General features: G+C 41.8%; 1 protein-coding gene across 2 annotated transcripts in view; it reads left to right on the plus strand.

Annotated features, from left to right (window-relative positions):
- zgc:110158 (uncharacterized protein LOC553590 homolog) overlaps positions 1-9058 on the plus strand; it is a 39450-nt gene extending 30392 nt beyond the window's left edge. For both annotated transcript variants that reach the window (XM_034144032.1, XM_034144115.1), the window contains 12 exons: positions 1296-1355; positions 1462-1528; positions 2335-2399; positions 2719-2780; positions 2968-3013; positions 3458-3493; positions 3597-3651; positions 3849-3919; positions 4239-4317; positions 4442-4470; positions 4587-4688; positions 6132-9058. In XM_034144032.1, the coding sequence (XP_033999923.1) occupies positions 1296-1355; positions 1462-1528; positions 2335-2399; positions 2719-2780; positions 2968-3013; positions 3458-3493; positions 3597-3651; positions 3849-3919; positions 4239-4317; positions 4442-4470; positions 4587-4688; positions 6132-6161 (702 nt within the window). In that variant the 3' untranslated portion in view covers positions 6162-9058. The remainder of the gene's footprint in view (positions 1-1295; positions 1356-1461; positions 1529-2334; positions 2400-2718; positions 2781-2967; positions 3014-3457; positions 3494-3596; positions 3652-3848; positions 3920-4238; positions 4318-4441; positions 4471-4586; positions 4689-6131) is intronic.
- The last annotated feature ends 5589 nt before the right edge of the window (positions 9059-14647 follow it).

Genomic DNA, 14647 nt, shown 5'->3' on the forward strand with positions numbered 1-14647 from the left:
ATCCCCCCCCTCACTCACACACAGGCTCTTTTTCTTTGCATTCACCTGCTCGCACACTGGCTCCTTCCCCTCGTGCCCTCGGGCCCCGTTAGCTCTACTTTGTGCCGGCTAACTCCTCGTAGATGTCAGCCCCTCAGGTCCCGCTCTGCTCCGTTAATAAAAGCCCAGCATCCAGTGGAGGCAGGGCCCCGATGCTCTCCAAGGCCCCAGATCGGCAGTCCCTGTGTGGGATGAATAATTCACTTCATGCCCCACCCCCGGAGCAGCTTGTGGGGGGTTGCACACTTATCTGCTACACACACACACACACACACACACACACACACACACACACACACACACACACACACACACACACACACACACACACACACACACACACACACCCCTCCGCCCTGCTTACTTGTTCTTGCACCTTATAAATAAAACAGGAGACCGGCACTATGGACACGTCACCCATGAGCAGCCTGTTTATTTCACTTGGTTTTTAATTACTTGATCAACTTAATTTATGTTTTTTTATTTCATTTGAGTGTTTTATTTAACTGTTCACTCTCTGAAGCACTTCTGTAAAAAGTGTATCATTATATACATATTAAACCGATGGGTCAAAATTTCAACTCCAACTTGACACAGAGTTTATAGTTACTCAAATGCCCAACTAGTTAAGAGGTATTTAATATAGTCAGCCATTATAAACTATTATATTCAGTCAGCGTGTTCAACCCTTATCCAGAACGGAAGCTACAGATGCCGAAGTGGAGGTAAAGCTAGCCTTTGCCCATTAACTGCGGCGGCCCGGCTCTTTATTCTTGTGGTTTCTGGTTTCCGTCTTGTGTGGACATGCTTCCTGAAGGCTTTTGGACGGTGTTGTTGGCCTGAGGTGTCTCTAACTACGCAGGCAGACCACAGGCCGAATCAGCTTACACCACAGTGAGAGCAGGCAGGGAGCTGTGTGAGTGCCGTCTCCACACACACACACACACACACATTAACCTGCACACACACAAATCCAGGCATGAGTGTGTGCAGAAGCAAGCGTTGTTAAAAATGGTAAAATACTGAGTAGCTGTAGTGTGCTTTTTATGTGTCTCGGGAGGTGTGTTGATGATATTTCAGTGTCGTCCTCCATTCTCCAGCCACACTGTGTCCTCTGTGTGTCCTCAGTGCCGCCCCTGCTGAGTGCTCTTGGATTTGTCAATAATGAAACTGTTGTTTTCTCTGTGTTCCTCTGTTCCCTACCTTTTCTCTCCCCAATCCCCCTTTATTCCTCTTTCCTTCATTTCTCTCCTCAGCCTTTCATGTCACCACGGTATCCAGGTGGGCCGCGCCCCGGACTCCGAATGCCAAATCAGGTACTTGAGTAGTTTTTGTTTTTCTCCTGTTTTTTCATTTCTTACCCACTTTTGTGTTGTTGTGTTATAGTGAGTGAGTATTGTAATGAGTCCTGTGTCTCCTCAGCCTCCGGGGGGAATCCCTGGATCTCAGCCTCTCCTGCCAAACAGTTTGGAAACGATCAGACCGCAAGGTAAGACCGGGACCTCTCTCGAAACTCTAAGGGGGTTTCTTATTATAAGACATGTTCATTTTGTATAAAGGGGGTTGTCTATGATAGATTATGACTCCCCTATGACTGTGACTTATTATTGTTTACATTATAGATCAATGTTGATTAATTGTTCAACCAAACAACTACTTTTTTTGTCCATAGAATGTATACATTTATTCCCGTTTCCACCAAGAACGACTACTTTAAAAGAAAGTGTATACATATCAGTATATTAAGTTAAAAATAGAAGTTTCTGAATTTCTAGATGCTATCATTCCAACTAGCTTTGAAGAAAATAGCTATTTTACAATGTGGTCCATTTGAATGTGAAGCAGGTATTTAGTCTTATTGTATGTGATATTAAATGTCTTTAAAAATGTTATTTAACTTGGACACCCTAATTAGGATTTTGGCCCTCACAAGTTCATTTTGGAAATATTCTGCATTTTAGTTTGACACAGTTATCCTTGCGTCACCCAGAGTGATCACAGTTGATAGCAACCAGGTCGTTTCTGTTCTATATATCAGATTGTTGTACAAAGTCAGTTCATTTTTCCTGTGTGCATTGAGCACGGTGTATGTCTGGCTCAGTGAGGGGTCCGTGGTGATTTTAGCTGCAGATTACAGCTTGAGGGGCCAGCGGGTTACAACTAATGGGATTAGGATGAAGCATTGTCTGCGGCACGTCTTAATTCCTGACTTAAAGACAGGAGCCATATGTGGATTTACACGAGCCTAGTGTGTAGTGTGTCGCAGTGTGTGAGACTGTGTGTCTGTTCCTGCAGGACATCCTAACATGGGTGGACCAATGAGGATGAACCCTCCTCGAGGAATGGCTATGGGCCCACAGGTATGACCAGCCACTAACACACACACACACACACACACACACACACACACACACACACACACACACACACACACACACACGCACACGCACACACTTTCTAGTTAATTTAGTAGCTGCTAAAAGTTTGAAGCATGCAACTTCTTTATATCAATATTTTGAGATTCTTATAAAATATACACACAATAGTTATGTATCTTTTCTTGAATTGTAGTCTCCTGTACCTGAGACAAACAGACCCAGCTTCACCAAAATCAGGAATATTGTTGAGATTCGATAAAGACTCCTTGTTCTTACAATGTTTTAACATTTTCTCTTACAGAATTATGGAGGTATGAGGCCACCTCCAAACTCCATGGGCGGCCCCATGCCAGGAATGAACATGTAAGTTAACATATATAGCTAGTGAAATTGAACGTCTCTTTGAGTCACAGGGTAATCTCTTGTCTTGCTAGATCTTTTATAAAAGTTATTTATGTGTCATCACTCTTCACATCATTGTCATAGTGCAGTTTGTCACTTGCGTTCTTCCTTCCTTTGAATCTTTCTATTTGTGTTGTTTTTGCTTCAGGGGTCCCGGGGGAAGAGGGCCGTGGCCTGGACCGAATGCTAACTCTGTGAGTCAGAAAGCCTTGACCTTTACACATGACCTAAAAATAGGCAAAGAAAGACCTTACCTTTACCTTTAGTGCTCAGAGTGCTGTTGATTTGGTCATTTGTACTGCTTTTACACAAATATCACAACATGTGTCCATCAGTAAGAATTATAAACCTTTTGGCTATTTCTCTGAATGGAAGTGAAATGGACATTTACCATACAAACTCTGGAACAAAAAACTTACTATAGAGATTTGTCTTGGCAGATGAGAAGCGCTATATCAATTAAATGTATTATTATTAATTGAAACAACTAATCCTTGATGCAGTCTAAACATGTATAAGCTTCACAAAAGTGTGTACTGGTGTATTGGATTCAAAGTGTTCTTCCTATTCTGTCCACCCTGTATGGATTCACATTCAGTCTCCTCAGATCTGATTATCTGTTTCCTCTCCCCCTGCAGATAGCATACTCCTCCTCATCTCCAGGAAACTATGTGGTGAGTTTGAATGTGTCAAAAAGCAGCTCTCCTGTTTACAGCATTTAGTTGTACTGATACTTCTTTTATATGATTTCAATTTTAACCTCTAATTGTTCCTCAGGGTCCTCCAGGGGGAGGCGGTCCACCAGGAACTCCCATCATGCCCAGCCCCGGTGGTGCGTTACTTAACTATGTCCCCGGCGCTAACACTTGTGTCAGAAATAGATGTGTCTCTCGTTTTCTCCTCACTAAAAAAGCATAATTGTGTCCCCTCACCAAACAATCATTATCAGTGTTTTTGATAACATATTTGTGATGTGTGGTTCACATATTTCCTCTTATATCATGTTATTAAAGTTGTTTTTTTCCTCAGATTCAACTAACTCCAGTGAAAACATCTATACAATGATGAACCCAATCGGGCCGGGAGGCAACAGACCCAATGTGAGTATCACACATGATCTAAGTAAACCAAAATCTCTATAATGTTACTTTTAAAAATAAAATGTTCCAGATTTCGTAAAAGTTTCAGCAACTGTAGATTGATTTCTTGTGGATGTTGTTCTAATGATTACAATTACACAGCCTCAGTGGGCATCAGTACAGTTCAGCATTAGAGAAACAAAACGCTGCAACACTGAGATCTATAAGAGCCGACAGGAAGAATACATTCAATAACCCGTGTTTTAAAGAACCAAAGTGGTCTAAGATGAAAGATAATACTGCAGTCGTTTATAAGATTTGTTTAAAATCTTCTCCCCAGTTCCCTATGGGGCCGGGGCCTGACGGGCCGATGGGAGCTATGGGAGCCATGGAGCCTCACCACATGAACGGATCACTAGGTGGGTTCAAACACAGTGTGGCTTTACACATCATTGATGGACTTTGATTGACATTCATACAACTTAAACAGTTCTTTATATTGAAAACATTTTCATAACCAAACTGTTTCTTTCCCCTCCTCAGGGTCTGGGGATATGGACGGGTTGCCAAAGGTGAGAAAAACTGATGTTCAATAATCTTCTCTGAGCATTTTGTATTTATTTAGACTCAACACTTTATCGATGCTGTCTCAACATTTCCTTTTTTTTGTTGTCCTCTCTTCTTCCAGAGCTCCCCTAATAACATGGGGGGCATGAACAACCCTCCAGGAACGCCGAGAGATGACGGCGAAATGGGCGGGAACTTCTTGAACCCATTCCAAAGCGAAAGTGTAAGTAGAGCGAGTGAATGGCATCTCACGACCCTTAACAGTTCTCCTTGACTTCATGACAAACCAATGCAAGCAGAGAGTTCCCTCGTTAGGTCTGTGAGTGTCGATAAAGTGATGCGAAAAAAACGGGACCCAAAGAGATGGAGCATCATTTTTGACATAATTTTACAGATTTATGGCGCATTTCCACTACACGGCCTCGCTCGGTATGGCTAGGCCTCGTTAGGACTGGCTCACTTTATGGCGCATTTCCATTACAGTTTAGGAACTGGGGTAGTATCTATAGTAACGCAGTGTAGGCGGAGCCGTGACGTCATCTTCAATGAGAACCCCAGAAAAACAACATCAGCCGTTAGCTGTTAGCACTCAGAGCTCACAGCTCCTCATATCTGTTCAGAAACTAGACAAAAGTTAAACAAGTACAAACCACAGACTGCCTGTGTCATGGCGAATACAGTCGCTGCTTTATTTATGTCTGTATAGGCCGTTGTTGTGAGTGTGGACGGTCGGAGCATATACTGCGTTAGCTTAGCCAATCTCCATTTAGAAAACACGCATTTTAAAAGGTTTTTCGCCTAATGGCTAATGCGCCATTAGTCTGTTACACGAAACCAAGCAGACCTGTGGGGACCTATTGCTTTAAATGCAGCACAGGTCTATATACTGGCTTATGCTGTTCCTAAATTGCACAACATGTACATTGTATGGAATAATATAAAAAAACGGGGCTTTAAAAGATATCCCATGTTCTGCTTGCATTGTAGCCGCTTACTAATCACTTAGAAATGCATTGTATACCCTCTGCATCAGTGATCAGCTGATTGACACAAATGTCTTGTTGTTAAACAGCTTTACGATCAAATCGTTTAGTTTTTTGTGGATGAAGGGTGGGGGAGGGCGTTCAATTTTTCTTGTAAAGTGTAAGATTTAGATGGCCTATGACCCTCGGCCTGCAGAGCCACATGGTGCACTGAATACCTTGATTTAACAGATCAGTAGGAATCTGAAAACATTTAGTTTTTCAAAATAAGAGCTGTTTGGAGCCATCATTAGTGCATTTTCATTCATAACCAAAGTGTTGCTTTTTTTAACTACATACTTTTCAGTACATTTAAGTTTTTAAATGTTAAATAAATACAAGCATCATTACAATCTAAGGTAGTTTAATGTAAATATCTGGTTTAAAGAATGAAGAAACAAGGCTTTATATTTAAGTTTTTTGTGATATTTACAATTTAGATTTTTCCTCAAAAACATTCCTTATTAATAATCAGACATCTTACTGAGTAATTGCAGTATTGCTGACATGAATCAGGTGTATTGGAGCCTGTCTGAGTGCCCCTGTGACTCTGCAGGGCGACAGCGCCCTCTGGTGTTTACATGTTGTCAGTGACACCTCCACTCATCTGTGCCCTCCTCCCCCTTCCCTCTCTCTCTTTTCAGTATTCACCCAACATGACGATGAGTGTGTGATTTTCTTTTTTTTCCTTTTTTTGTATGTTTCTTTATTTTCCCCCTCCTATTTTTGTACCCCTGCACCTGATGTTTTTTTTTTTTTTGTTTCTTCAATTCAAACCTTACTTCATCTCGGATTGGACGACCTCCCCCTCCTCACACACACACACCCTCTTCCTGACCAACCATACGGGATCCATTTCCCCCTCCTCACTCGGGAACTGTACGGCCACACAGCCTTCTGGGACAGCCCTTGAGCATGCTGGGACTCTAATTAAGACTGGCCCTCCTGGAGCATGCAAGATGGCCGCCGGTCTGAACAGGAAGCAGTCACAGAGCAACAGGAAGAGCCTCCTCTCTGACTCCCGCCCCGGCCTCCCTGGCTTCCTGTCAGGTTCTAGACAATGAGCGAAGGGTAGGAGGACAAACAGAGAGAAAGAGGGAGAGGAGACTGTCTCCCCCTCTCAGGAGGACGCAGCGTTTTAGCAGCCGCTTCTCAACCACTTCGGACTTTTATCTTCTATTTTTTTGTCGCTGTTCCTCCCGATGGATTCAGTTGAGGGTCCGAAACGACCTCTTTGCCCGCCCGCATTGTTCTCTCTGTGTGTACATTTTTACCAGAGGTGTTGTGATTTTTCTTTTTTTCTCCCCACGTTTTTTGTGTATGTATTGTATCATTGCTATTTGTATTATTGTATTATTGTTATTAATTATATTGATATGATCATTTTTAAGATTAGGTTCTAATTTCTGTTGTTTCTAAGTCCACATTATTTTAATGAAGACACATGTGCGCTCAAATTAGAAATGATTTGCCGGGTAACATGTGAGCACACTCCCCCCTGCAGGTGAGATTTGATCCATCAAGGTACTGATTGGCTCGTTTTAAAACAAAAAACAATCTCAGAGTTTTAGCAACAATCTGATTTTAAACTCCTTTTTCAATAATCCAAACCAGAAGAAGAAGTGGCTCCTGTTTTCTTTTTTCTTTTTATCTTCCATGCAGTGAGATGCACAGCTCTATTTATTTATGTACTTTACATTTGTCTTATGAATCATTGTTACTTTTTTAAAAGTGTTATCCCTGGTTTATTTGTTAATTGCAGAACTAGTAGCAACTGTGTAAATATGCAGATCCAGTCAGCAGCCCCTCCATCATTAGACCCCCGTACCCAGGCCCTGAAGGTGCTGAAGACCCCCCCCCCCCCCCCCATGCTGCTTCCACTAACGCTGCCCTCTTAGGTTACTGTTCACTCCAACATGTGCGTAGGCTGCGGTATCGCCTCTGCTGAACTGTAGTTGGATTGTTTTTCGTTTTGCTGATGAGCTCCCAACACACTGTGATGTATGTCTGTGCTTTTTGGATATTTGCTTTTACACGCTATCAGTTCAGCTTGCAGACATGTTGTTGTCACCCGTGCAGCGCTCCCTCTGAAAGGACTTGTGGCTCTCAGCTGATCGAATCCTGGGCGTTTTTTTTAAATGTCGGAGCAAAGCAGGAAACGTAAAGGCGTTGCTCTGCTGACTGTGACGAGTGGCCTCCCTCCCTTGGGTCATCTTGAAAAATAACACCTCCGTCCTTCCTCACCTTTCCTACGGGCCAGCAAACACACCACCCCTCTCTGATTATCTTTTTTTTTTGTACAACTCTCCATCTTTTCATTTTAATTTTTTTGTAAATACTGTAAAATGCATTTTGATATCATTGACATGTTTTGATATTTTCAAATCACGACAACAGTTGATCAGAAACGTGCTGATTCGGGGCAACTGTGTGTGTGTGTGTTTGTTCAGAGATATGGTGTGTCTTTGACGATAAGAAACAAACTGGAGCTGCTATAGACTATTATGCTATTTCACCTCATCACAGACAGACGTGGCGCTTCACTGTGCATCAGAGCTGTAGCGTCAAGGGGTCTCAGAGGAGGACCATTTTGTAGTGAGTGTGTTTGAACGCCTTTTAGCTGACTCAGTCACACACATTATCTTAACAAATCTTTAAATTAAACGTGATTCTTGAGCAGGAGCCTCCCTCCTCTGCTGTACAGTTGGCAAACCAGTCGTATTTTTCACTGTTTGACAGAGAATTTGCAAGAATAGAGCAAAAACAGGCCAGTTTTTCATAATAAAATGAATGCCTCAGACATTTAACTACCCACAATTAAAAATAAGCCACACAGGACGCTGGCTCTCAGCCCGACACACCAGGTACCAGAGTACAGACTTTACTATGAAGGATTTTTTTTTTATCTATTTAAAATGGGGCGGGGAGAAATGTTTTGGAAAAGTAAAGAGAAAAAAAAAATAACAGACAGATTTGTTCTTATTGCTGAGAAGAGGTAGAGAAAGTGCGGGAGCAGGCGGTTCGTCCCCTGTACTTTGAAATACTGTTGTATAAAATGCAGTTGAACTTCTCTCTATCTTTCTGTCCTGTAAGTAAAACCGTCACAACGTTGATCATTTCTGTATTTCTATTGTGCTGATGTATAATACTGTAACATTCAGGGGTGGGGAGGGTTAAGAGAGGATGTTTTTTTTGTTGAGGGGAGTAAAGATTTTTCTGTTCAGTTCCTCATTTCTTTCCTCTTAATGACAAAGCAGTATTGAATATAAGGCAGTCTGTCCCCGGGGAGTTGCTTTGTATCTCATGTTAGGGTAGTTTCAGATCCTAAATGTCTCGTGTAGTAAAATGAGAGGTTCCTTCTTCGTACGTTTCTTTATATTGTAAAGTTTCTTTAGACAAAAAAATGTTGCTTATTGGAAAAAAAGGTGGGAAAATGCATTGATAATAAATGTAATTCTTTTGGGGTTTTGTTTTAATTTTCATCAAGTTGTCAGTCGTTTTTGCCTGTGTCCCCCTTGTTGTAGATACATATTAAAAACAAATAAAATGACTTCACTCCTTTTGCCATGAACATGACCTTCTTTCACTGGACCTATTGGTTGGGATTTGCCTTAAAAAAAATGTTAGTATTTTTGACTTTTTTTCTCGTAGTCAAGTAAAAGCACATTTGCTACCAAAATGTTTACATTTCTACACGTTTTCTAAAATATTAGCTTTTTAGAAAGGGTCACAATTCAAACAGTTGGGCAACCATTGGATTAAAATATATGTTTGACAGCCATGGGTTTAAACAACCTTATTTAATAATGTTTTTTAAATAATAGCTGTTGTGTTAGAAAAATGTAAAGGTTTTCATTCAAAGATGATAAAGCAATATACTCAGATATTTGAACCGGGAAACAAGTTAATTTTTACATATTTGTGAAAACAATTACAAATATAAATGAATAATTATATCCTATTTCAAACAAATACATGACAAATAAAATAAATTGATGAATTTCATAATTCAATCTAAATCATAGTACTGACGCAGACATACAGAGGCACAAACATAGCAATTACCTCACTTTATTTCTAAGTGCTTTTATTTTTGCCCTGCTGTTACCATTTTAGAGGCTTTTTTTTTTTAAAGTGTGTCAACTTTATCACATTTTCAGATTGCTGTTTGAACTTTAATGATGTTTCCTGTCAGAGAACAAAATAATGGAGGGATGAAGGCCTAAATTGTTTCTCCTCCTCTGATCTGGTCCAGCTGTACTGAGTGGCGGCGCAGAGACCTCTTGCTGCAGCAGGAGGCAGGAGGAGCAGCCAGGAAGGAGGAGGCAGGAGGAGCAGCCAGGAAGGAGCAGGAGGAGGAGGGCAGGAGACGGGGGAGTCTTACATGAGCTCTGGGTGAAGAGGAGCTGGGCGGGTGAGGCAGAAACACCATGCTCCTGCTTTTGGGAATGGGAACCTGTAGATGGGAGTCTGATTGGTGGACTAAGGGTGGGAGTTGAAGTGGAGGAGGAACCACCATGACGGAGGGGAGGGTGTTCCTGCGGAGCTGGCAGTGGGGAGGCAAACAGGCAGGAAGCTTATCAACACCGCTTTTTAGGGTGGTGTCGTCAGAAGTTGAACCTCCGGGCATCAGACACCTCTTAGGGAAGAGTCGGCTTGCTGTTGCCTGAGATGAGCTCACCTCCGTCAGGGAGAGGGCCGACTGAGACAGCCTCGGAAGAAAAACCTCACTGTTGTAATTCTCTCCTCCACATCTGTAATCCCTCCTTTGAAGCAAACCCGCCTTCCTCTCTCCCCCCCTGGACTGATGAAAGTGTGGCTCCTCTCCTCCCCTCTCTAGAGTCTCCCATCTTGAATCCTCTCTGCCCCCCTCCCCCTCCCCCCGCAGGCTCCTCTCCATCAGGCCCTCCTCGTAGGCCCGGTTCAGGCAGGCCAGGTTGTGGATGGCCAGCCACGGTTCAGATAACATCCTCTGTCTGGGCGGGGGGTGGCTGCTCTGGCCCAGCTCACAGGAGGGAGGTCTGCCACTGCCGCTGCTGCTGCTGCTGCTTCCTATTGTGCCTGATGTAGGGGAATAAGACAGAATGAGTGAGAAGCAAACATGTGGAAGTACTTGAGATTAACTGTGTCTCCTTTTGCATTTTGCATATCCTCTCCCTCACCTTAATGGATTTTTCCTTATCCTAAACAAAGGTCAAAGGATAGAGGGTGTTGTATGCTGTACAGATGGCAAAGCCCTATAAGCAAATGTGTTATTTTGGACTATATACAAAGCAAACATTTTATGACATATCGACATTTTAATCCGAATCGATTTACACCAAGTGGAATCAACCATGAGGATACATATTCAGAGCAGCAAGAATTATGCTGGTATAGTACAAACATAGTATTTATTTTTATTTTTGTATATATTTTATTGGCCAAGGTGCACGCAAAACAGGTGTTTTCTCATACTAATTGTAGCTTTCTGCTGTGTGTTCACGCTAGAAAACTGCCAAAACAAACAATCTTACACCAGTTTTTTTTATTACAAAAAGGCCTATTATACTTTGTGGCACTGCTGATGTACACTGTTCTCCCAAAATGCAATGCCAGAGGGAAATGGAGGAGCTGTGTGTGTTTAATCGCCAGTGGCATTTTAAACCAGTGCAATTAAGATTAATATAAAGTATATACTGCATACGATAAGTAGTATGCATTATTAAAAAATAACACAGCTTTTACATATTCTGTATTCAAAGAGACCCTTGTTAGTTTCTATGGGATTAATGAAGTATCAGTTCCTCTGTAGCCGAAGAAATGTGGCTTCTTTCATTAAAATGCACCACCAGAATTACCTTCACCTCACCCTGACAACACATTTCATCTGCTGTCCTCAGGAATGAGCACTCAGCTAATGATTGCAACCACTAGGAATTTGTTCTCATCCGTCTAGACTTGCCTTTGTTAAACGCTGCACAGCTACATACCCAGAGACACAGATCTGCATACTGAGTACTGTTGATGCTACCCAGAAAACATCCACAATATAACACTGATCCAATGTTAGGATCCTGGTTGTTTGCTGAATGAGGATTACACAGGGCTATTTATCCTCAGGTGGAGTTGTTAATGTAAATATAGATTATCAGCACTCTACTATCTATGTTTTGAGATTTTTTTTGTGGGGTTTTGCATGTTTTGGTCTAAGATTTTCTAATCGAATGTCTGCTTTTCTCTATATACCAAGTACACAGTCAGTTGTGTGGTAATGTGTACTTTCTATTGAAAAACACTCAGCATTACTCACCACCAGTTCCTCTGAAGTTGAAGATGTTTTCTCCCTCGGGTGAGTTTGGGGAGCCCGTCTTGAGGATGATGTCAGACGGGGACATGCAGGACACCGGCGAGGAGTCAGGAGACGGTGTAACGTTCAGGAAACGCCTGGTCACCGGGCCTCCGTTCACATTCATCTGTGTGGTGATGATGATGATGTCACGACCCCTCGCCCGGCAGGCATCCATCAAAACCTGAAATACACAGATTTGACGGTGCTGCTTACTAAAGCTTTATTGTATTCGTAATACTTGGTAATATCAGTATCAAGGCTCAGATTTGAACAGATTTAATTATCTGAAAAGAGTCAAATCTGTAGAGAGTATGATTTTTGAGACATCTAGTATGTTTACTTGAAAGAAAAGTGACATGTTCCTTTTCTAGTTAAGACATACACAAATTATAACGTACATTGTTTGTACCTAAAAAATCAGCACCCTTATGACAGGCAACACCATTAAAAACACTCCCAAGAAATTACTACATAATTAACAACAAACCTTATTAGATACATTATTTATATCCTTACATAGTTAAAAAATAATATGGTACATTTCTTTAATGCAGGACCTTTACCTATAGTGGTGTAACTTTACATTGTGGTATTTCTAAGTATGTATGTCAATGCTGAGTTTCTCTGCCTCTCAGTTTAAATAAACACATCCTTCTCCAACATAAACAAATCAATTTTTCCTATGTCCCCCAGCTGTTCTGACCTTCAGTGTGGGTTGGTGCTGTGCGTTGACGGCGTACACCAGTGCTGAGGCCCCGGAGTGATCCTCCATGCTGGGGTCGGCTCCTGCAGCCAGCAGGGTGGACGCCACCTGAGCTCCTGCCCGCTCCATGCAGGCGTACATCAGAGCGGTGCGTCCGGCCCGGTCCTGGGCGTTCGGCTCGGCCTGATTGGCCCAAAGGATTACAGTTGACAGTCGACAATCAATAAGTCTACATGTCATGACCATTAACCCAGTGTGAATTTGGTGTCTTTCAATTGTGTTTGCTAGGAAATCAAGTGTCAATGTTGTATATCATTTGCTTATGAATACACTTTCAGCTCACTTTTTTAAAATGAAATCTGATTTGTCATTGATTAGTGAGAACTTTGTATTAGACAGTCTAATGCACAATCCTCCATGTGAACCTATAAGCATCTTCCCTCAGATGTGTTGTGTTCTCCAGCAGAATAAATGTCTGAAATGTTTTGAAGAGGTGGATCGAGGACAGAAGCAGAACTGGGATAATCAGAAAGCTGTTTACAATGCATACCACCTCTCCCTACTGGGACACATTTATTATGCATTAGAAATATATCTAAATCAATGAACAGTTGAGCAAGTGTGAAAACTTGAATTCCATAGATTGCATTTACGCAGTATTCTAAGTTGAAACTGGCCACATGACTCACTGCGGACTGACCTTGTTCTGCAGCAGGTAGGAGAGGAGTTTCACCGTCTCAGGCCCACCAGGCTCCCCTCTCAGGGCCTTACAGGCAGCCAGGAGCGGGGTCTCTCCTTTGGGGTTGCGCCTGTTGACCTGAGCCCCCCCCTCCACCAGCAGGCGGACCAGACGCAGCTTACAGGAGGCTGCTGCACTGATGAGGGGGCTGCAGTCGGACAGGGGGTCTCCCATGGCCTGGAGGGTAAAGGGAAGTCAGATTCAATGTTCAAAGTACAACAGCAAAACATGTATACTTCCTGCTCTGTACACATTTTACTACATTTAATTATAATGATCATAGTCTCCTGATTATAAACTTTTTTCAGTTTTTAAGCCTTCAACAAAAGAAAATAAATATTAAGAAAACATGATGTGTTCAAACAAACTAAAGACCTCATTATCTCTTTATGTATCCGTTAATAAGATCAAAAAATGAAAGAAATATGAACATCAGTGTAGGCTGGTATTGATTCAAGTTATTTCAAATAAAGTAAAGGTTGCTGATCTCATTAAGAATGCTTGAAACATTGAAATGTACATGGCATACAGTATTGAACAGATGCAAACACATTGACAGTATGGATAGTGAATGTTAAACTCACCTTAACGCTCTCTCTTCAGTGCTTTTTTTATCTGTTCCTCTTCTACAAACAAGTAGAATGTTTACTCAGATGGTGCCATTATTTCACGTTATCCTATAAAAGGTTTAACCCCGCTCTTGTATGAAGCGTCCTCATGTTGCTGGCCTGCAGCAAACTGCAGAACATAAAGTGAGAGGGTACTAACTTTCATCTTCTCCCTCTGTCTGTGACCCTCTGTCCTTCCTCTCTCCTGATCCGTCTCCCCCCCTCCTGCTGGGTGGAGGGGAGGTTGGGCCCCACAGCCACTGTTCAAAGTTATAAATGGTTTTAAGCCTAAATGTCACCTGTTGCAGACTCTGAGCTACAAAGACCCCGAGGCCCTTTGATATGTCAGCTTTGAACAGTTCTCATCTGACTTGTGCCCACCGTCTGTGTTCAAACACTGGCAGAGAGAGACAGATGAGACACACACACTGAATTTCCAAATCATACGCCCCAATGTCAAATGCATGAAGAGAAATGTGATGTGCTTGTTATGTCTATTTTTCATTCTTCATGTCTTTTGTTCTCTGCAAAGCACTGAGCTACTTAATTAATAAATAAATCTGACTTAATTCATTAACTTTGATTTTAAATTTACAAAAAAGACAGACTCTGAGTTTGTATGAGAGCAGGAAAACAGGTTTCTTCAGCAATTGAAAGTATTGTTCAAAGTGAGTCATTTGATTTATATTTAAATATAAACAAATTTAAAAATAATTTAAAAAAAATACAGTAAATAAATACATTTTATTTTTATGAACGTGTTTTTTATTGTTTAATAC

This window comes from Trematomus bernacchii, unplaced genomic scaffold (genome assembly GCF_902827165.1).
Source record: "Trematomus bernacchii unplaced genomic scaffold, fTreBer1.1, whole genome shotgun sequence".
NCBI classification, from domain to species: Eukaryota; Metazoa; Chordata; class Actinopteri; order Perciformes; family Nototheniidae; genus Trematomus; species Trematomus bernacchii.